A 24,695-nucleotide genomic window follows, 5' to 3' on the forward strand; every position below is an offset into this window, starting at 1 on the left:
TGAATAGTGGATTCATTCATTCAAAACGGTGGTCTCGTGAATAAAAATAGCATGCTGAACCATGGCAGCAGGTGTTAGTTTGGCGCGCTTTGACAAAAGCACGCATCAGCATTGGACATTTCTCATTACACATGGTAACTTGTACATGAAATCTACGTAAACCTTGGGTTCAACAAACGGTTTTCAAAACCACCTTTGTGAATTCGGGCCAAAGTGCTTGGAAGTCTATAAGAAGAATCTTGCGATCTCCTTTGCAGAACCATCTCATGACCGACTACGAGGCCGCCAAGAAGATCGAGAAGCAATTGCTGTTGGTGAGGAACCAGACCATCGAGGAGTTTGACGCGTTCTTTGAGAGTCACGTCATGGAACTGAAGGATCGGGTCTTTAAGGAGAAACCGGCGGAGGATGCCATCTTACCGGATCACGTCTACGATCAGGAGGAGCTTATTATTGAGAAATTGGATATGGAAGTAGGTTCTAGCTTATTTTTTTAAATTGGTTATCTGTGAGAAATTTGTATGGTAGTTTTAAGGGATTGGTTAGCTTAAAACATCGTTGGTAGTAGGCGCCTTGTGGTACAGTGGTTCTGACTATTGCCTTTCAAACAGAGGGACGTGGGTTCAAATCTCAGCCATGACATGTTTTCCTTCAGCAAGAAATGTATCCAGATTGTGCTGCATGCAACCCAGCTAAAGTGAATGAGTACCTGGCTGCAGGTAGGATCAATTCCTTGAATGCACTGAGCACTGCTGATAAAGCAGCAGCTCAAGCTAAACCCTGGGTAATTGTAGATGCGCTTTTTATTCTCTGGAAAAAGTGCTATATCAATCCAGCTACTTGTATTTATTGAACTTTCCTGCAAATAAAGTTAACACTATTAAACAGTAGATTAAATTATGTGGTGCCATGAAGCACTTCAATCTTCATTCATCTATGTTTTTTAAATTCAGCCTATGGACTCCTTGACGATTACATTCTGTCAAACTTGCATCAGTTGATCTTATAAATTGAACAATTTCCCAAGTCAAATCAATTTTTTAGACCAGGTTATGCAAAACATGTGTTGTAAATGTATCTCTTTTAAGTTGAATATCTCCTACGGCCCCCCTTTTTTTTTGGGGGGGGGGTTCCACAAGATTTGACTAGGGCAATGTTACCTGTATCTCTTTCATTAATGATACCAGCTGGGTAGCATGCAGGAGCGATTCCAGCAGACCATCGAAGCCCTCAACAATGAACTTGACATGATCCGACTCCACAAGGACTATGTAGAGACCCAGCTGGACGAACTTGATAAACAGATCCGAGCCAAACCGCCCAGTCGAGTCATGTTCCGGTCGACGGGCACCAACCTCAATAGCGCAGGGGCAAGAAGCAACCACTCTGCAGGACAGTATGGCAAGCAGTCAAGGTTGAGTGGGAAAGGCAAGTTGACCCTGATAGTTTCTACCAGAGAATAGCTCATGGATTTTAACCTAGTGAAGTGGATAAATTTTATTTGTGTATAGAAAACAAATGATTTTGAGAGGAAAGGTACCTGTTTTGCTACTTGGTAATATAAGTTTTTGGAAGAGAAGGAGAAGAAGAAGAAAAAGAAGGTGGAGAAGGAGAAGAAGAAGCAATTTGAAATGTTTTTAATTACATGTAAGTGTTTTGTATGATTATGATATCATAATTTTTCTTTCCTTTTCCTCTTTCTTCTCCCATCTCCAGAATCCACCATGTCGGTTGTAGGTGGCGGAGACAGCTTTGAGAATATGGACCTGATGGGTGCCGAGATGGATCCCTTCATCCCCCAGGAGGCCATCCTCAGCAAGTACTCCATCATGGTCTATACCTCCACCAACCAGAAGAAGACATTCCATGGACTCAAGGATGCCAAGTTCTGTGCGAGCTGCGGAGAAAAGGTAATCACTAGGGGATGTGATGACAAGATTTCCTAGCTGAAGATTGGGGAAAATGTTGTCATGTTTTAACGACATGATAATTTATTAGAGCCCCATATTACCAAGAGTTGCAATTAATCTGATCAAGTGTATGGAAATTCATCATTGTCATAATTGTTTCTACAGGAAATTTGCACAATGCACTTTGTGAACAAAGAGAAGCACACTGAAATGTCAAGAAAACAATGAATATATGAAATTACATCATATCTCGATAATATTTAAACAAAAGTGCATTTTTGTCTCACCTGCATAGCAGAGTGAGACTATAGGCGCCGCTTTTCCGACGGCGACGGCGACGGCGTCAACACCAAATCTTAACCTGAGGTTAAGTTTTTGAAATGACAGCATAACTTAGAAAGTATATGGACCTAGTTCATGAAACTTGGCCATAAGGTTAATCAAGTATTACTGAACATCCTGCCTGAGTTTCATGTCACATGACCAAGGTCAAAGGTCATTTAGGGTCAATGAACTTAGACCATGTTGGGGGAATCAACATCAAAATCTTAACCTAAGGTTAAGTTTTTGAAATGTCATCATAACTTAGAAAATATATGGACCTAGTTCATGAAACTTATACATTAGGTTAATCAAGTATCACTGAACATCCTGCATGAGTTTCACATCACATGACCAAGGTCAAAGGTCATTTAGGGTCAATGAACTTTGGCCGAATTGGGGGTATCTGTTGAATTACCATCATAACTTTGAAAGTTTATGGATCTGATTCATGAAACTTGGACATAATAGTAATCAAGTATTACTGAATATCCTGTGCAAGTTTCAGGTCACATGATCAAGGTCAAAGGTCATTTAGGGTCAATGAACTTTGGCCAAATTGGGGTATTTGTTGAATTACAGCCATAAATTTGAAAGTGTGTTGGTCTAGTTCATAAAACTTGGACATAATAGTAATCAAGTATCACTGAACATCCTGTGCGAGTTTCAGGTCACATGATCAAGGTCAAAGGTCATGTAAGGTCAAAGAACTTTGGCCACGTTGGGGGTATTTGTTGAATTGCCATCATATCTCTATAAGTGTATTGGTCTAGTTCATAAAACGTGGAAATAAGAGTAACCAAGTATCACTGAACATCTTGTGCGAGTTATAGTAGTTTTCAAAATTAGCACTGCTGCTATATTGAATCGCGTGATGCAGGTGAGACGGCCAGAGGCATTCCACTTGTTAGATTTTGACATTGCTGGCTTTTCGTAGTTGTGGTTGATCGGATCAATCGCAGCTCTTTGTAAGACGGCCCAATTGATATCCTGTCCAAATCTCGGCTCCCTCTATCTCTCTTTAAAAATGCTACATGCACTTCTCCATCAGCTTCTCCTTTCCCCCTCCTCAACCTATCGAAAACACATGGTAGTGCTGCTCAGATGGCCGCAAAATGTTGCTTTCTAGAACAAGAAAACTGTGTTTCAGTGGGTTAAATCTTGATATGGTAACAAAAAATGGGAGCAGCCATTGGTTATCTGTTTTCTTGACAGATCATCTTCTTAACTTCAGTTTATCCTTGTCCGAGTCTTGCAATGCTTGACCCACAAGCCTCTCAGGATAATGATGGAGCGTCCATTATGAAATGCATGGATTATCAAATCTCTATTTTGTGTTGCTTCATTTTCAGACTGTGATCTGCCCTCATAAAGTCAGCAATGAGAAGATAATTATCCTGCCTCATAACTGCTCCCACATCAAGCTATCGAGACCAAAGGTTAGGATACAAGCTGAACGCAAGGACAAAGAGTGAGTATGCAAAGAGTGACTGAATATGGTGGTGGTGAGGATGGTAATGGTGATGATTATTGTGATGATGGTTAAAGTGAAGTTGATGGTGATAATGGTGGTAGTGAGAATGTTGAGGTTGGTGATGTTAGTAATAATGATAATGGTGGTGGTAGTGGTGGTGATGATGATAATGATGACAATGACTACTATAATCGTAAAAATATAGGATATGGTTCAATGAATAACTATAAATAAAGTCTTTTTACATGTCAAACCAGATAGTTTATTGTCGTCCTTATCATAATAAAGACATCAATATAATGCTAAAGATTATGATGATATCAATATTAATGAACATTCATCTAGTGCATTTAATACATGAATGCTTCATTGTCCTTTGGCCAATAACACAAAGCTTAGCATTGATCGTAGAACATTTTTCTACGATTGATTGCATTGACTTCAATGTACAATCAATCGTGAAAATCAAGCGTACGATTAATCGCTAACCTCTGTGTTACCGACCCATATCAATATCCATCTGACATATTGCTCAGATATGTAGTTAATAATTGTTCAATATTACTAATGTTGTCTTCAGATACCGCAAGCCCCACCCACCAAAGGGCAAGAAAGGCGCGCCCCCATCAGGCACCACCGACGCCAGCGGGGTGCGGAAGGGCAAACGTATGGCCAATCAGGAGGTGGGTACCCAGGAGGGGGAGGAGCCCCAGGAGATGGAGAGGCCAGAGGTGACGATAAGACTACCTGTCGATGACCAGACGGATGCAGGAGCAACAGGAGAAGAAGATGGAGGAGAGAAGGAGAAGGAGGAGGATGGAGAGAAGGAAGAGGGGGATGAGGAGGAAGAGGAAGAAGAAGAGGAGGAAGGAGAAGAGAAAGAGAAAGCCGCTGCACAAGAACAGCAGGTATATCATACGGAAAAATGAAAATCCATATTTTGTTGTTCGAAATAGAAATAGAAATCAAAATCTCTCAAAAAATTAATTTTGCCCAATTGATTATGAGCCCGGCAGCCACTAAGCAGCTCCAGGAAAATTTTCAATTAAAAACAAAATTGGAAATACACCTCACTTGTAGCAATGTTTTGCCAATACCTAAATACCTAATTGGCTTTTTTTGAGTGAATGACGAACCCGCTGAAAAGAAAGCCCCTACATTGTTTATATTATGCAGATTCTGTTTGCAATGGAGATTTTAAGAAGTGTCATCAGGTTTGTTATTGAACAATTATAACTGAAATGAATTCATATTGAATTAGTCTATGATTTTTTTTAAATCATCAGTGTTAAGAAAGGAAAGGAATGTAGAATTGAATGCTGAAACTCAAAATATATATGAGATAATAAATGAATAATAATATATATTAGCTTAAGTTTTCATCTAAGAAAATATTGTTTTTCAATCTTATTTTCTCCGCTATTATGATCTTCTTGGTAAAACTATTTTTAATTTTATTATCTATTTATCTTCATTTACTTTCAAAGTAAGAATTCATTTGTTGAAGTATAATACATTGGGTCTTGTTTGAATGAATGAATGATGATTAATATGCATGCCTTTTGAGCTGGCATTACCTAAAAAATTAAGATTCAGTCTATGAAAATATATATATATATATTTTTTCAATCCAATTTTTATTCATTATTATCTTCTTGATAAACTTTTTATTTAAATTATCTATCCTTTATCTTTGATTTACCTTTAAAGTAAGAATTAATTTATTGAAGTATCATACATTTGGGTCTTATTTGTAATGTGATGTATTACTTGATTGCTTAAGTTTTTATTCAATAAATCCATTTAATCATTTTAAATCAGCTAAATTCAGAGCAATCTACTTGCATAAAGTATAATTGTTATTATATGATTCAGAGAAAGAATGTAATTAACATGAAAACATAATTTTCTGGTCTATCTTAATAGGAGAAACCATTCACCGTGCTTTGGGATGACTACAAAGAAAGAACTGGTCAGACCAGACATGTTCCTAGACCATTGGAATTGGTGAGTTCAAACTATTGTGTTTTGCCGTTTTCAACATAGATCAGAAAGGAATAAATTAGCTTTATTAAGTAAGTGGTCAGTTATTCAGCAAGATCTCTGTGTTGTTACGATAGCGGTACCAACATCATGACAGAAAGATTGTGGCATGATGTTCATTTGTTGTATACCATTGTGTTATAATTTGTATTTCCCCCTTTTATGTTCAATGTTTATATCTGGTATTCAGTATTTATTACATCATGTATTTTACAATATCATATATATATTCAGTTTCCAGATTTTTGTAAAGGTGGCAGCGCTAATAAGGCTTTCCCTTTCTAGTTGCCTCCTCATTCATTTATAAATTATGTACACTTTGTTTATTCAACTGTTTCCCAGATTTTATCATTGTATTATCTGCAATTTTTCCATGTAATTTATGTAAACTTTGTATGTGCTTTGTTTTTGTTTTTATGATGAATGGAATAAATGCTATCAAATCGAAAATCAAAATTGTCCTTGGCCAGTCTGCAGTCTGCCCGCTGGGTTTTCTCAGGATCAATGTACAGCAAACCTCAATTATTTGTTGCTTCTCTATGTCCTAATATCTTTTATTTCATCTACAATGTCAGGAATCGTTAATTATACACCAGGAAGATATACAGAATACCTCTAATTCTGTCAGATGCAAAGTTTTCAACTGAAAAGTTTTCAACTTTCTGTGAAGTTAATTCATCCCTTTGAGTACTTTGTTTTAATATCTTCCTGCTTTCATGTTATAGCGGCGAGTGATGTCAATGATCTCCCAGTTCTATTCTTACGTTCTCCTTCAAGATGAAACAGCAGGCACTCCAGCAGTCTCTATTCTTGTAAGTAAAATGATTTGGGGTATTGAATAAATATATTCGGCAGCCAGAGGAGGTGGTTGGAACTTCGTTTCCCGGAGTGATGCTGGAATGCAATGCTTCCATTTATCTGAAGGGTGCGGCCTGTAGGAAAATGGTCGCAACTGCGTCACTGAGGACACTACAGTTTCACCACTAAACGTCCGAGGGCTGTAGCATATATGTTTGATTTATATCTGTCATCAGTATTAAATACTATAGATAGGAAATGTGATTGAATGATTTACAATAAAGAATCCATGTTCTCGGTTGAGATGAAAGTATCATGAATTATTTATGAAATTTTATAAAGGTTATTAATTGCTGTGTGTATGCACATTGTTATCACTTACAATCTCCTGTAAATATACAAAGTATATTTACCATTTGCAGCTCGGGGTAGAATTCTCAGCTTGCAACGTCAGAAGTCTGGATTCATGGCATTTTTGCCCGATTTTGTGACATTGGTTGGAATTATCTGTGGTCACGTGAAGGGGTTTGAAGATTATTATTATGATGGATATAAACTAGATAAGAAAGAAATTAAGTGTACAAATTAATGCATGACTAGGGATCTTGTACTAAGTGAGATTTCCTATTTTTCCTCTGTCTTAACATCATGGGAATTCATTACCTATAAACCTATTGAGATAACGAAATTATTAGATTTTCCATTTAGGTACTTATTAACAATGAGAATATGAATTCGCACCAAGTCATGCATAGGTTGTGTGTAACTTACGAAGAGCTTGATGAAACCCAACATGTTTATCATAAGATTCTTGAGAGATTGAGCAGTAAAATAATTATGAGGAACTTTAATGCATCTATCCGAAAATTTGCCGCTTGGGATTGTTCATGAAAGTGGTGACAAATTGATAAATGATATACCTAGTCTTAAAATGAAGTGTTTTTCTCCAAATGTAGAAGAAGAATAAAAAAGATGAAGAAAAAAAGAGGAGATGGAAAAAAAAGGAGAGAGAAAAGGAAGGAGGAGAAGGGGGAAATTGTTAAATATCTGTATGAACTCATTGTTGATTGCATTCCCTTGATTTAAATGTTGAATATCTGTATGAAAACATTGTTGATTGCATTCCTTTGATTTACTGTTGAATATCTGTTTGAACACATTGTTGATTGCACTCCTTTGATTAACTGTTGAATATCTGTATGAATATATTGTTGATTGCATTCCTTTGATTAACTTTTGAATATCTGTATGAACACATTGTTGATTGCATTCCTTTAACTGTTGAATATCTGTATGAATATATTGTTGATTGCATTCCTTTGATTAACTGTTGAATGTCTGTAGGAATACATTGTTGATTGCATTCCTTTGATTAACTGTTGAATGTCTGTAGGAATACATTGTTGATTGCATTCCTTTGATTAACTGTTAAATATCTGTATGCACACATTGTTGATTGCATTCCTTTGATTAACTGTTGAATATCTGTATGAACACATTGATGATTGCATTCCTTTGATTAACTGTTGAATATCTGTATGAACACATTGCTGATTGTATTCCTTTGATTAACTGTTGAATATCTGTATGAACACATTGTTGATTGCATTCCTTTAACGGTTGAATATCTGGATGAACACATTGTTGATTGCATTCCTTTGATTAACTGTTGAGTATTTGTGTAAACACATTGTTGATTGCATTCTTATGATTAACTATTGAGTATCTGTATGAACATGTTGTTGATTGCATTCCTTTGATTAACTGTTGAATATCTGTATGAACACATTGTTGATTGCTTTCCTTTGTTTGACCCTCACCAGGAAGCCCTATACACACATCTGGAGGAGCGCTACCTGATCAGAGAAGTGGCTCATCTGTGCATGCATGATTTCATTCAGGGTGTCATCGAGTATGCCCCTCAACACAAGGCAAGCCTTTGAAAGACTTTGAAATGAAGGATATTTTCTTTGAGAATCATCCCTGATTCCTTTTCCATTTCCTGTAGCAGACAAGTTGAAAATAATTGCTTTTCAGCCCAGCAAAAACTTGATTTTCCATCTCTTAAAATATTTCAATACACAGGGTTCGGGGGGTAACCTTTAATTTGTATTTTATTATTATGTATAAGTATTTTTTGTGTTGTTGTTGTTGTTATGATTTGGCTTCATACAAGGTTTCTTCCTTTTTGGCCATTCCCTTATTCACTTTCTTTAATTTATTTGATGTACATTGATATTGATTGTCTATTTTATGTATTTTTATCTGTTAATCTCTTGAGTAGAAATAAATGAAAATTTAAAAAACAAAGGGCTCAGACTTAGTAAAACTCTTCTTAAAAAAGAAAATTTCTCTTGTTATCTCATATCTCCTACTTTAATTCATTCACATCTTTAATAATATTGTGGTGGATAAATTGCATGCGCTAAAACATTCAAAGACTCCTGTAACTCAAATAAAACAAATTTCCATCTTTTTACGATCAATTTCCTTTTTACCTTGTGAGCTTTCACTTACTCGTTTCTGCAGGCTTCTTCAGACTAGCGCTGACTTGCTGTAGATGGGGTAGTACCCGCAGCACAGCAGTTCGTGACATTCAAAGACTGTCCGGGTTAATTTTTTTTTTACTGCTCCATTCATGATTTTCTCTTCCCTACTTATACTATAGTTCATCCAGATATTTGCTCATGTGATGGTCGGTAACCTGGATGCCACTGTCTCCAGATATCTTCTCATATTGACCGATCTGGTAGACAGAGTCGACTGGCATCATATTGAGGACTTCAAGTACTTCATCATGGCCGTCTATCCCTTCCTGAATGTGAGTTTAAGCCTGGTGCACACTTGCACGATCAGTTTCCGATCGATTCAGAAAATGTTGTAATAGCATTTGATATGAACATTCCAACCTGTAAAATGCTAATCATTAAAGTCCCAAATAGTGGAATTGGAATTCCGGTTGATTGGGAGCCTCCCTGTAGGAATAAACTCACTATAAATGGACAGGCATTTTCAGTAGTTTTTCTGTTCTTCCTTTTCAGTTTGGCAGATATGATTTATTATATTTTTATGGTACTGTAAGTTTTGTTCTATCTGTGAACAAGTGCATAGGGACATGAAAGCTATGTGTTATGCGCTATAAAAGAACCAATCATTATTATAATTAGTATTATTTTATTTTGTGTTGTTACCATTGCCAGAGTTTATCATCAAAGATGTGCATACTACATAGCATGATGTTGCTTAGATATAGACAATTTTTAGTGATATTATTGATGTTATAATATTTTTTTTTTCTTCGCAGGAGGATGAATTAGATCAGCTTCACCTTGGCTATACTTCCTTCAGTGAGAACAAGGTTACAAAGACGCTCATCTTTGAATACTTCATGTATGTCATACTGAAATATAGAGAGCCTCGCTTCCAAGATGTGAGTTTATTGTTTTATGTCTAACACATGCGTACATATTAGATAATGATGGAATTTTTTCTTGAGTAAAATAAAGATGGGGAAAAGAAGAAGAGTAAAGAAAATGGACTTCTGCTTTCTTTCTATTTGTACAGAAATATTTGTAGTCCTCACTATTTAAGACGGGAGATATGAAGAGTAAACATAAAAGTAGATGAGTTGTGGCTCAGTGACTTCAGGCTTTGAACCATGAGGTCCAGGGTTGGAATCCCACCACAGCATTTGCATTCTTTGGCAAGGCATTTATTTACATTTTCCACTCTCCATCCAGGTGTAGTAAATGGGTACCTGGGTGGTTGGAAGAATTCCTCAATTATACTCAAGCCAACTTTAGCACTGCTACAGCTGGGGTGATAGTATGCAGTGCTTATAAACATTGTATTAAGGGATATATATAAATGTAAAGATATAAATTTATCATGATAAGCATGTTGCCTTACTGGATGTCCACCCATTGAAATAGATTATATCTGTAGTAGATAGTACATTGATTTGAAATGTACTTTTTTTGCCATAGTATAGTATTGATATCTTTCCTTTATTCTTTCATTGTTCTTATTTTGCTTTATTCTTAAAAATACTTTATTTACATTTGACAATCAAGACAATTTTGTGCTGTAATTTAATTCTGAAAGCTTCAGATATATATCATAAGATTCAAATCCAAACAAAGTGTAGAGTATCAAATATCCAATATTTGATGAAACAGTAGAAGACAGCATTATCATTTATTTTTGAAAGTCTCTGGCACCATTAGTAAAAATTTTGTTTGAACTATATAACCCCAATTTCGAGTTTCTAACCATTCTCACCAACCCCTCCCCCATCCCATGTCCACCCCGATATCAGCAATCCTTTGCAGGAATGGTAATCCTTAAAGGTCAAGTCCACCCGCCCAGAAAAATGTTGATTCGAATAGATAGAGAAAAATCAAACAAGCATATTGCTGAAAATTTGATAAAAAATCGGTTGTAAAATAAGAAAGTTATGACATTTTTAAAGATTTGCTTATTTTTACAAAACAGTTATATGCACAACTCAGTGACTTGCAAATGAGAGAGTTAGTGATGTCCATCACTCATTATTTCTTTGGTTTTTTTTATTGTTTGAATTATACAATATTTCAATTTATACCAATTTGACATCAAGGACCAACTTAACTGAACCATAAAATATTATAACAATGGTAATGCCACATGTTCAGAGAGGAATAAAACTGTGTTTCACAGGACAATGAAAAGAAAATTAGAATATTTCATGTAATAAAATACAAAAGAAATAGTGAGTGGATGACGTCATCAGTCTCCTAATTTGCATACCGACCACGATGTGCATACATGTATAACTATTTTGTGATATTAAGGACGTTCCACAGTTATGTTTGTGCGCATTATGATCTGCGCATATTTTACACTCTGCGCGCTGACGTCACAATGGATGAACAGGCGATTAATTAGCTGTGGTTATGAGCTGATTTTTCTCATCATCTGCATGCTAACTACAGATCCAATGCGTTATTTTATGAAGCTAAAAAATTGAATTATTCCATGGACCATTTTTTAAAATATGTCTACAATTTTGACATACTTTACTCTGCAATGCTACCAAGAATCACGAATATGACCCCGAGTTTGAATAAATGGTAGAGTGGTTTTGTTTTTTGTCTTCACATAGATACAAAGCATTTAGCACATTTTTGGTGTTTTAGAAAGCACATTTTCTCTAATAAAAATACTGATAGTTTGAAAACAAGCACATGAACCCCTATTTTTTAATGTTTGCACCTCTTATGTATGCCTTCCTCTACAACTTTGCAAATTTTTGTGAAAATGACATGGATTTTGAATAAAGTGCAGCATTTTTTGTACTTTGGTAGTTTGTTATTGAAATTTCACATTTTTGAGATTGGGTTTTTGTTATCTCTTACGCCATTTTTAAGAACTGACAGTGCTGTTAGACTTAAAATTGCAAACAAATAGCACTATAAATAGATTCTCCATTCTGACAATACAATGATTAACTCTCTTGCAAAATTTGATGACTTTTTCATGTATCTTGACTGAGTAATATAGGTTTAAACTCATTGTAGTGATATTGCGAGGTCTAATAATGCCAAATTCTTTTGAATGCGCAATTCTTAAGAACATCCATTTAGGTGAACTTTGAAGCTCTATAGCAAAAAATCAAGCACATGGACCTATGTTAATTTTTGCATATTTCGAATATTCAGGTTCTAAAGTATCTATGTGCAAAGTTTGGTGAAAACGACATGGATTTCACTTTAACTGTGGAACGTCCTTAAAGGAGAATGAAACCCTTGAAACTAGCTGAATCCATATCAAAGAGAAAAATCAAAGAAACATATTGTTGAAAGTTTGAGGAAGATTGAATGAATAATAAGAAAGTTATGAGCATTTGAATATTGAGATCACTAGTGCCATGTAGATCCTCCCATCGGCAATGCGACCAAGATCTGTGATATCACACACGTACAACTCCCTCATTACTTTAGTACTTATTTCACTTTTATTCTCACTTTTATAGAGTCTATCACAAGGTTAGGTGTTTTCTTTATGAGATGACAAGTACAGAGGTTTCACAACATTATATCATTGATGAATCGTTTGTCATATGATTAGAATGAGCAAAAAGAGATGTTTTGGGGTATATTTTCAGTGTCCGAATGGGAGAGTTGTACGTGTGTTCAATCACAGATCTTGGTCGCATTGCCAATGGGAGGATCTCCATAGCATTAGTGATCTCGACATTCAAATGCTCATAACTCTTTTATTGCTAGTCCTATTTTACTCAAAGTTTTGTTGATCTTATTCTTTGATTTTTCTGCTTTCACAAAAGCTAACTTGCTCCAAGAGTTTCATTCTCCTTTAAGCAAAACTTTAAAATGTCATAACTTTCTTATTTCACATCCGATTTTGATGAAATTTTAGGTGTTACGCTTGTTGGATTTTTCTCTTTTTCTTCAAATCAACTTTTTGTTGGGGTGGACTTTAAATAGATTTTATCCGTAAGCATTTCAATAATTACTTGTATCTTGTTTAGGTTGAGATGAAGATGGCCCAGAGACCTGGCCGTGAGTTTGGTGTGATGAGTGAGAGAGAGTTTAACGAAGCCGCCGACGCTTTAGCTCCTCTAGCCAACGAAGGAATGAGACACAGACTTTTCACAGAGTCACTGGAACATTACAGCAAAGACGGCCGTGTTGCTATTAGTCGTCTGACACGTATCCTTTCTTAAATAATAGCAACGCACATTATCCACCTTGCAGCGTGCTGAGGGGATCATTTCATCAGCGTTTGTCTTCTGACAAAGTATCAGATCTGACAACTTTCTTTGATTTTGTTTTACTTATCTCTCAAAATTAACACCTCTAGGCCGGTATTCAATTGAAACTATTTGACAAAGCAATATACTTGGCTAAGCAAAATGCTGATAATTTTATTCAGATCTCTTAAAGTATTTTACTTTATCAAGCCAAATTTAAGCAAAATACTCACTAATATCCATTGTGACATCATGTGAAGTTTAAGCCAAATGATGTGCAGTTTATGAATCTACCTGTACGCAGTATGTATGACTACGCATAGGAGGCTATTTTTAGCAAAAATATTTAGCCAAAAAGGGCAATTGAAAAGCAAACATGCTTGAGTATTTTACTTAGGCAGAATACTTGGTGAAATACTTTAAATTCTGGCTTAAAGTTGAATTAAGAAGACGATTCCAAATATTGAGATATTTACATTAATAGCAACCTTACAACCCCCCAAACACTAATAGGTGATTCGACCCCCCATTTTCTTTTTTCAAAATAGTGAATTTGAACGATTTATCCCTACCCATTTTCCCTTAGTTCGCTCCTGCAATGCCTACCGAGACGGGTGTTCTTTGAGTGTGACGTCACCGGGGGGTATTCGGTCCCGGTTTAGTAAACAAGGCAGTGCCGTTTTGTGTACTACTATGGAATAACTGCAGTTGAAGTTGTATCTGCGAGCCATAGAACTTGCAAAGAGGAAATGATTAAAATATTTGTGGCCGTACTATTATTCCAAATATGTGAATTCCCTCAGAATGATACCATATAGACCCTAAAGGAATAATTTCAAGGTGAATAATATGAAATTTGATCGAGATCTTCTCACCAGTCGATAACGTAGCAGACGTGTTATTATGACATATTTATCCGCGTGTGACGCGGCTCTTGCAAAAAAACACAGTTGGTTGCGGAATTGCTTTGTGCCGACCGGCCGCCCGCTCCGGCGCAGCTAGCTGTCGAGCTACCGTACCGTTCTTGTTGTCTTCAACCATAGAGATGTATACTAATTACTATATATCTTTCTGTCTTCAACTCACTTCCGAATTGCGTTTGTATGTGTGACGGTGACCCCTAGCGCAATTAAATATAGAAAACAACTCAGAAGGCCGAGAAAGAATACTATACGTTTGGTTCAAGATTGTTCTGTGGAATGAGCTATGAGTGGAAATGATCCAGAGGATATAAAAGTGGAGTCAAAGACAAAAGAAAAGAAGAAAAAACGCCAGGGGATCGCTGCACGGCCATGAACTAAGTCGACATACCAGACCATAACAGTACACTCAATGCCTGGGTATTGTGTGTACTAGTATTATGCGTTCAGCGCGCGCTGAGCTAGCCGCCGGAATTACTTTCCAGCTACTCACTTGATTGAACATCGTGATAAAATAAATGAGAAATAGTGAAAATATCATTCAATAACTCACCGTTTGCTATCTTACATCATGATTGAAGAGTTCATGGTGGTTATTCATACTGTTTTTTATACAGGGAAAGTAAAGATTTGTACATATCAGTCCTATTTGTTTGATTTGAGTTGCTTTGAAAAAAAAAAGTAAAATATCTTTCTCTCTCTGCATAGCATTTCTGTATGACATTCAGGCACCTCTTATACTAAATTCCCCCCGGTGACGTCACACTCCGAGTGACTTTTCTGTACACTCGTCTCTCGGGCTCTGACAGGTGGCTAATTTCATAGACTTTCAAAGCAAAATATCGAGAAGGCAGAGGATTATTGTGACATGATATGTGTTTGAACAACTTATATATACTATATATTGTATGTAGAACCTATATTTATGGAAACTCACCCCCTTCTTAATTCAACTTTAAGTATTGAATAGAATGCTGGCCCTGGTGGGTGTTTCATAAAGCTGTTTGTAAGTTAAGAGCTACTTTAAGAATAACTGATGATCCTTTCTTTGGTAAATGGTACACAATTTGTTTATTGGGAATTATTTAGCATGTAAGAAAGGCTCACCAGTCGTTCTTAAGCCCAGCGTGCACACTATGTGATCCGATGCGACATGATTTTTTAATAAATCGCATTTTGCATTAAATGTGAAAGTTCCAAGAAGTAAAATTATTTCATTTGAAGTTCGGCATTATATTAGGAATAATAAAATCTTGATTTTGCTTTGTGGCAAGCCCTGTGGTTGGAGTAAAGTCTAAATCGGCTTCAAGTCGTAGCTGATGATGACATCATTATGATTTGGATTTGAATTTGCTTTTTTCCTACAGGGAGGCTCGAACTAGACTGAAATTTGATTTCCGTAGTCCTACCACTATTCTGAACTCTGATCACTAAGATTCTATTGGTTAGAATGTTAATATAAAATGTTATTACAATATCTTTGAAATTTGGATCGCAACAAATCGCATAGTGTGCACGGGGCTTTAATGTCTCATTGAACTTATGAACAACTTTATGAAATAGCCCCCTAATCTATAGATTCCCCGGCCAACAAATGTTTCCATTATCCTCCCCATATTGGCAATGTCTTCATTTCCTTCAGAAAACGAGGCCATCATATTGTGCATTATTTGTCGCTGTATAGGATGCTGCGCAATCTCGAACATGCAAGTCACTTCAAGATCACAATTGACTGCATGGATATCACTTTCACCTGTTGTGGTATTAAACAAAAAAAACGCATGCATAATGGTTCCCTCTGTTTGTGAAGAACGTCAAAGACACTGACAAACCTGTAACTGATAAAGAAGAAATATAACATGAAAAGAAGAAATATAACATGCAAATCTCACTATCATGATTAAATTATCATTGATGTAAGCTCTAAATTTGACTATCAATATTTTGAGAAAGCTGAATTTAAAAATTAAAAAAAGTTACAAATTCTCCTTAAAAGTTTTGTTTTTCAGTATTCAGCATTAGTTTTGTGAATATAAAATTCAAGGCTTTCATGAAGGCAAGACATGGGTACCTGACTACCCAGGATTTGTAGACGGAAAGTAAACATAATGTTATATTTTCATAGTGAAATAGAGTTTTTATCCTTGACTGTTCCTGTTTACTCAGACATTGTAAGCTACTTGCTCCTGTACGGAATGGCTCCCCTCCTACGGGAGAAGATCGCAGAGACCATGCAAGAATTTAGGCTGAATTCAGCGGAGACCCAGTCCAGAGGAGGCATGCAGTCCAGGGGAACTAATCTATCTAGAACAGGTAATTAATTCTGTATAATTACATGAGAACAGTCTATTGTTGCATATATGTGTATTAAAGGCGAGATCAAGTCAGTCTGCGGGCACAGACCCTATACAACACTTTAATTCAAAAGTGGGTCTTGAGTGGAGCCTAACACAAGATCTAAGGTGCCGTGTCAGCTCTGGGTTGAGGCAGCTGTATAAAATGTCCATTCTTCTCTTCTAGGTCTAGTCTTCAAAATCAGACCACTGACCACTCGACCACTAGCATGATCCAACAAACCAGGAAATTTCACCTGCAAACCAAGATCAGGTCCTGGCAATTCCTTGGGTATAGGTCAGATTCTGTCTTGACTTATAAGTATTAGGGATACACAATGTTCTGATTACATTAAAGTGTACTGCAGGCCTGATGCTTGATGTATATTATTTGGTTCGTAGTGAAATGATTTTTCCTATCAAGTAATTTCCTTCTTTTACAATGGGCAATGGGGGAAAAAATCTCATTCATTAAACTGTTTTTCACTATGGATTTTTATGCATTTCATTCTCCTTCAAATTTTCAAGTTTGAATATGATTTTATTATGATAGAGAAAAGGATATGAAATGAATATTTTTAGTTTTGATGACTTAGGATTATGAACAAAAACAAATGTAATGCAATGTGTCGATTGTACTGCTTGCTGATCATGCATGTCCCTTTCCATTTATATGATATACAGGGCATAGGAACGAGAGACCGGTTGCTATGGCAACTGCGAGTGGAAATCAGCAGAAAGATGAAGAGCCCAAGATCATCACTGCCTCTCAGCTGAAGAACCTGGCCAAAAATGTTGAAAGGTATGAAATAAAAGCTACTAGTTGTGACCCAAGCACAGTTCATTATTAAATAATGATAAAAGTAGGCATTTATATTGTGCCATCTATCTCGAGGAAATCTATTCCGAGGTGCTGTGTAATTATTATTATTGCCCCGGCTTCAGCTCGAGCTACCTTCCACCGCTCGTTGCATTCAAAGAAATAATCCTGCCGGGTATCCATTAACCTCACCTGGGTTGAGAGCAGCACAATGTGGGTAAATTTCTTGCTGAAGGAAAACCTGAAGATATATTTGAAGCCTTAGTTTGTCAGATTTTGCTCTTCAAACTAGCAACAATGGAGTATGACTGCCTCGGAGTGGCATGTAAACGCATAAAAATGCAGTTACGAGTCGGGATTGAGTACCGCAATGTGTGCATCCCAGTAGTGTAACTGGGGGCTGTGTCAAACATTCTGTAGGCCAACATTGTCTCAGACAGACTGTCCTTCTTACAGCAAAGAAAGAGATCGAATTGACTCAAGTCCCAATATATGCCTATATTCATGACCTCTAATTCTTGATGCTCTCTGTGATGGTGCTTTACTCTTTGTTTCTGTTTAGACGATCTCAGAACCGCGGCACGCGTCAAATCCAAGCTAACCCTCGGATGGACATTGATGACTTGGTCAGTGGTGGTGACGCCATAGACGAATTGGCAGAGTTTAGCAACAGCGGACTAATGGTGATTGGACCGGACTAGACGAAGGTATTTAAAGTGGCATATCAGTTGGTTGTTTGATGCATGCTGTCATCAGATATAGGATCCTCTGTCGATTCAGATTGTAACCCAAGTTCTGAATTCTACCAAGCCCAGTCTGAAAGAATGTTGCAAGGAAATATTTTGCAATCACTTCAATATTATTTTACACTCCTTTTTGCAAGAACCAAATCAATAATCAATTACAGGTTCATAATTAATTGCTATAAATATGATTGATTTGGGCAACTATTAATAGATTTGCAGTTGATATGATTTTTTTTTCAATAAGTGGAGGTCCAAACCTCAATATCAAGCTTATTGTTTTCATTCATTCCCCCATCCTCACAAATTTAGTAGAGCATACTAATACCCCTTTCATAAACCCATCCTCCAATTATCCGCCTAAGAGTAATGCGGATAATTCAATAAAAATTGCATTCACAAACTCCGAAAATAATCCGCACTATTTTTTACGAGCGCCCGACCTGAAAAAGGCGGATAATTGTCATGGCAACTGCACACACCCCCTCCGATGGGGTTGTGTTGGAAAAGGGTGACCTTGTGACCGCACCATGGCAATTATCCGCATGTGATGTCTTCTGCGAGCAATCATGTAATATTTCAACTTATTTTCCTTATAGAAGGGGGTATGAAGTAAAATAACTTTTTGAGTAAAAGGAATTGGGGGAATTTCTATTTCTTTACATTCATGTATGGAGGATCTGCTCATCTGTGACATCACAAAATAAAAACTTTGAAAATTCCTTACTCTATTTATTCTGTGATGGATTTTCATCAAACCTCACCAATATGTGTCTCTGATTTTTCTGCTTTTACTGAAATCAATATATCATCTGTAAGAACTTTTGAGGGACTGTTGCATATTCTTTTTGGAAAAGATCTGAGAATATTCCTGACAGAGAGTGAAGAATACTGCACGATAGGTCGAGATCCAACAGTTCTTCTCAGAACTTGAACAAAGAAAAAGAAGTCCTTACATGGTACATCCTAATATTTTCACCTGGTCGTAACCACCGTGCAAACATTCAAAGCTTTTTATTTTCATTTTATCTGTCCGAATCAATTAGCTCCAAGTTGAATGAAAGACCTCTCCGTGTAATGATCATTGATGCCATGGTGCAACTTTAGATGATCATCTGGTAATTTAAAATGGGTATTGTGTAACTCCTCCCTCTCCCTCAAACACCCACACACACAAACCCATAATCCTCTATGCCCACGCCCTTGATAAGGGAAGACTGAACAGGATGTTAATTGTTTCATCTGAAAGAAGGATATGAGCTTTGATTTAATTGGCAAGCAAGCTACTTTTGTTTTGGACTTTGCCATCCTATGGGGAGTGTTCCTTGAAAGGACTTGTCAGATGTTATATCCAACAAGTCCTGTTTTATCTGACAGTTATCATAGTAATAGTGTTTCTTAGCCAATCAAAATACAGGGAATATTGTCAGATCTGACATGTCTGACGAAAATGTTGTTGAAACCCTCCCCTGTTAATGACAATACCTAGACAAAAGAGAAAATGGTGGGAATAGCACTAATATTGCCTGAACTTGATGTCAATAGATAGCTCTGAAATGTGTTTCTCTGGATTTAAGAGAAAAGTAGTGAAGGACCTGGAATCTTGTTGCATTAAACGGAAACATTATGGTAACTTTGCCATCATCCAATGTACATGAAACCCTTGATTCTGTTGAGCATTGTTATTACCTTGGTAAGTACCATTGGATGGCAAAGTGAGCATTACAGTATCTTTTGTGCAACAGAACCCAGGATGAAGCAAGCCAGTTCGTAGTTCCTTTCTGCGCATGATCAAAAGATTCTGCGCATGATCAGAGGAAGGTCATTTGTACTAAAGTGACATGGTGGTTTAAAATTGAATGAGATAAGCACCAACTTTGATGTCTTGATTATTCATATATTCTTTTGAATTGTGTTTTTCATTTACATCCACAAAAAACAACAATGCGTCCATGAATGACTGGTATTTCAACAAATACCTTCAAAAAGTGTTCATTAAAGTGCTATTCTAGTCACCTGGTCTATTCAATTTCTTCATCCTGCTATGTAAGGCATGCTTACATAATATCTTGCTTTGAAATCTGCCTATCATAATGAAATAAATGAAAGGTAATTTGACCAAATTGTCCATGAAGTAACTACAAACTGGTCTATTGGTCCAGTGGTTCAGACTTTGAAATGGAGGGTTGTGGGTTCAAGTCCCTGCCACTGCTCCATTTCCTGCAGTAATTCCCTTCATATTGACAGTGTTGAAACAGTTGCAATTGAGTACCTCGTCAAAAGTTAAAGCTGTATCTTTCGCGTAGGATTCCCCCAAGTGGCTTTTCATAACCAATCTTCATGATACTAGATAAAACGTGTAAAGCAGGAGAGCCGCTATTTGACTAGCGCTGAGCAATATTTCAATGTTATCAAAATTATGCCATAATAATTTTTTTAAATGTTGAATATTTTCTAATTGTTTTTTTGTGATTATGGTGATATACCATGTAACACAATATGATTAATATATTGTCAATTATGAAAAGTTATTTATTGAGCAAATTTTTGCTTTGTAGTGCTTTAGACCAACTCAGAACTTCTTATAAAGTTGGTACCGTAATGCCTGCTTTTCATGAACAAGCACCAATGGATGCCTTTCATTTCCCCCTTCCCTTCTCTCACAGAATTGCAGCCCATAATGAACGTACATAATAAATGTTCAGACTCGGTGATATATCATGTTTTTTCGGCCATATTTTTCTGGCGATAATCAATTAGCATTGAAATCAAATATCAACCAGCACTACATTTGACAAGTTGCCTTACAATGTGGTATTGTGTTTGATGTGGTTTAACAGACTTGCAAGCAGGATGTAAATAGATCTGAATTGCTTTGAATTTTGATTATCAACAATGATAATCATGTACCTAATTGTTTTTAAGCTTGATTTATGAAGATGCCTTTAAAAAAAATGAAATGTCACAAAGCTATTAAATTAAAGTGTTATCCGTCCTTTAATGAATCTGTATTATATTGTACTTTAATGTGATAAATGTTTATAAATTTTTATACTGTCAGTGTAATATATGAAGTTTTAAAACAAATATTGCAGTATTTATTTTTTAGATGTAATGGATGTAACATTTATGCATAGAGTGATATAAATTGTTTTATACAAAAAAGAAATGTAGGATTATTACTGATTTATTTATTTGTGTAGTTAGTGAGTGAGTGTGTGAGTCAGTGAGTATATAATTGAGTGAGCAGGTACATTATAGTGAATGGGTTACTAAATGGATGAGTGAGTAAATTATTGAATGAATGAGTGAATGGATGAATGAGTGAGTTAGTAAATCAATGGATGGGAAAACAAAATGATGAGTGAATGAATGGGTGCGGGGTGAATTGGTGAGTGAGTTAGTAAAGGAACGAATGGACAAATGAACTGATGAGTGAGTTAGTCAATCAATGAATGGGCAAACAAACTGAAAAGCGTGTCTTTAAATGAGCGAATGGATGAGTGCGGAGTGAATCAGTGAGTGAGTTAGTAAAGGAATGAATGGACAAATGAACTGTTGAGAGAGTTCGTCAGTCAATAAATGGGCAAATGAAGCGATGAGCGTGTCTTTAAGTGAGTGGATGGATGAGTGCGGAGTGAATAAGTGAGTGAGTTAGTAAAGGACGGAATGGACAAATGAACTGATGAGCGAGTTAGTCAATCACCGAATGGGCAAACGAACTGATGAGCGCGTCTTTAAATGAGTAGGTGGATGAGTGCAGAGTGAATTAGTGAGTTAGTGAAGGAATGAATGGACAAATGAGTCGATGAGCGAGTTAGTCAATCAATGAATGGGCAAATGAACTGATAAGGGTGTCTTTAAATGAGTGTTATATACCAATTCCGTCTAATATCCAATTGGTCTAACGCCACTCATTCCATTTGGTTCATCTTTGAATCAAATTTCCATATATTGTAAAAAAATAAAAATAAGTTCAAAATAATTATAGTAGTCGGGGTGGAAATTTAACCACTGGGCATTTGATTTAATGAGAGACAGGAAAAAAGAAGTATTATACCAAGCGCAACGTAGACCAGCAATATCAATAAGAGTGACTTAATTGATAGCGGACCAAACTGATATCAGATGTTTATCCATGCGACAATTATAGACTCGCATTCACTGTATATAGTCCGTGTGATAACATTCACTGTATATAGTCCATGTGATATAGACTCACATTCACTGTATATAATTTATGTAAAAATAGTTTTATATGTTTAATAAGGTATTTTGATGTTTATCGAACTTTTGAACGAAACGAATTTCCAATATGGATCAAGAAAGGCGAACTTTGAACTGAGATGTATACCCAATGATCATCATTCTCTTTTTCTGAAATTTTCAAAGGATTTTGCAGGAACTGAAGAGGATAATTTTACTAATCAAATAATGGTAGTTTGAAGATCGAGTTAAAATTTATTCTGACCTGATGATAACTAGGTATTTTAAAATGCGAGCTGATTTTTTTTTTATATTGGCCAATTCAAGAGGTTTATTCCAAAAGAAGCTAATCCGTCTTCAGTGTTTTTTTTTTCAGTAAATCGAATTCTTCACCACATCTCCCTTAACCACTGCTTTTTGATATAGCGATGGGCCTATCTTAATATGCTTTTATCTTGGATTAATCAAATCATATTTATTTTTTTTTAAATATAGAAATTACTTTCAATTTTACGATTTTTTATTAATACCATTTTTATGGATTTATAGCTCCTATTGGAATAAAACAAACCTTAGTCAATTTTTTTTTTTTGGGGGGGTCAATTTTTAAATATTTAAACATGTTTAACAATGGAAATTCACAATATAACTACACTTAGACCAGAGGTGAGCCTGGTGAGGTTTAGAAAATGTTTAGTTAACCTAGCTAAGGTTAACTATACTTGGCGGGTTTAATTAAACCTATATCAGAATACGGGCCTATTAATATTGCTCGTAGATTACTTTTTACATGTTTTCTGATAGTTATCCATTAAGAATTGAACAGGGGGAAAATCGGGAGTTTTTCTTATCTTTGTCTAAAGAGGTGATTTTCGACGTTTTATTACAAAAGGAGCTAAATCCAAAAACATTCATGAAAGTAGTAAAACTCGGTTAAATCAAAGCTTGCACTGATGAACATAATAGTATCGAAAACGTTGAGATGAATGCATAACTTTAGGTAATGTCGTTGATGACCATGACGGATTTAGCTCCTTTTGGAATAAACTGTTTGGAGGCTACTTTTGGAATAAAGCCTACAGCTGTGATGAATTTTTGCCAATTTAAAAAAATAGTAATAATGCGCCAATGGTTCATTTGATTTCAATGTGTACGATACACATAATTATCTTTACAAATCAATTTTGATCAAAATTGAATTTGAACCGTTTTTCTTTTAATTAAGCTTTTCATTTACTACACAGAAAATATTAAAATTGTTACAATGAAAGGTAGGTCTATAGTGCGAGCGCAAAGCGCGAATTCGTTTTGAGATGTACGGACCTTAAACAGGACCGTTTTAGGGCACTTTTGTACTCGTATGAACAGCAAACTAAGACACATAATACTAGCGTGAATCGCAAGTTGAGATAAGTATCACCTTCAATTGAGATTATAGTTTCTCTGTTTTAATCTGCTTTGATTAAAGCAAATTTTACGAGAGGGTGAACTTCCAGAATCTCCTCTGGCTTCAGTTGGCACCTCACCCTCGCATTGTCTGGCATAACATGTCGCAGGCCACACCCCTCCCCCCCCCCCCCCCGTTAAGACATTCCATCGTAAAATTTCTCACGAATGTTTCAAACAAATTCTCAAATTCATAATTACTCTACTAGACATCAAAACAACTTACGCATTCCTTTTTCTATAAATAATTTCATTCGTAATTCCATCAGATATATCGGGGTGAAAGAATGGAATTCTCTCACTTCTGATATCAAAAACAGCACAACACTCTCACGATTTAAGTTCCTATCAAGGTCATTTTTGTTCAATTATTTAAAGAACTCCAATCCCACCCTGTAATTGTAATAGCATTTCATCTTTTTTTATTTTTTATTTTTTTTAATTTTTTTATCTTGACTTATCTTCTATTCTATTCTATCTCCTGTGTTTTTGCATTGTGTGATGATGTGTGGAAGTGTGTGTGTGTTTGTTTATTTATAACTTTTTTTTTACCAGTTATGTTATTTGTGTATTTGTAGGGCCCCGGCTATAAGCAGTCTTGCTTCTTTAAATATTTTGATGTGTTTTTAATGGTCAATAAATTGAAATTGAAATTGAAATTGAAAAAATCAATCGCAAGTCCCAAATGCGCGCTGTTGATTGGTTGAAAATCAAGTTGCGCATGATTTTTAGAGTTGCGATTGATTGCAACTCTTTCTGCAACGGGACCCAGATCTGACAAAGCAGCTAGCTACTTTTAACAAAAAATCACATAATCAAAATGCTTGAAAATGTTTTTCATAATCATTTCGTCTATACCCATCAGGCCCCGATTACTTGATCTAGAGAAATGTGAAAAGCAAAAAAAAAAAAAATGTTTTCACTACAAAT

General features: G+C 36.0%; 1 protein-coding gene across 3 annotated transcripts in view; it reads left to right on the plus strand.

Annotated features, from left to right (window-relative positions):
* The window catches only part of LOC129273690 (uncharacterized), a 28,494-nt gene extending 7,222 nt beyond the window's left edge, over positions 1-21,272 (plus strand). The window contains exons 7-21 of one of the 3 annotated variants that reach the window (XR_010295200.1): positions 258-473; positions 1,188-1,428; positions 1,717-1,910; positions 3,584-3,702; positions 4,286-4,613; positions 5,632-5,712; positions 6,474-6,560; positions 8,370-8,477; positions 9,215-9,367; positions 9,851-9,976; positions 13,076-13,256; positions 16,384-16,530; positions 17,235-17,352; positions 17,933-18,505; positions 18,624-21,272. Coding sequence is in view for 1 of the 3 variants with exons in the window: in XM_054910754.2 (XP_054766729.2) it covers positions 258-473; positions 1,188-1,428; positions 1,717-1,910; positions 3,584-3,702; positions 4,286-4,613; positions 5,632-5,712; positions 6,474-6,560; positions 8,370-8,477; positions 9,215-9,367; positions 9,851-9,976; positions 13,076-13,256; positions 16,384-16,530; positions 17,235-17,352; positions 17,933-18,071 (2,238 nt within the window). In the remaining 2 variants the exon portion in view is untranslated. Of the gene's footprint in view, positions 1-257; positions 474-1,187; positions 1,429-1,716; positions 1,911-3,583; positions 3,703-4,285; positions 4,614-5,631; positions 5,713-6,473; positions 6,561-8,369; positions 8,478-9,214; positions 9,368-9,850; positions 9,977-13,075; positions 13,257-16,383; positions 16,531-17,234; positions 17,353-17,932 lie in introns of all 3 variants that reach the window. The other 2 variants (XR_010295201.1, XM_054910754.2) reach the window with 2 other exon arrangements.
* The last annotated feature ends 3,423 nt before the right edge of the window (positions 21,273-24,695 follow it).

The sequence above is a fragment of the Lytechinus pictus genome, chromosome 12, assembly GCF_037042905.1.
Source record: "Lytechinus pictus isolate F3 Inbred chromosome 12, Lp3.0, whole genome shotgun sequence".
NCBI lineage: Eukaryota > Metazoa > Echinodermata > Echinoidea > Temnopleuroida > Toxopneustidae > Lytechinus > Lytechinus pictus.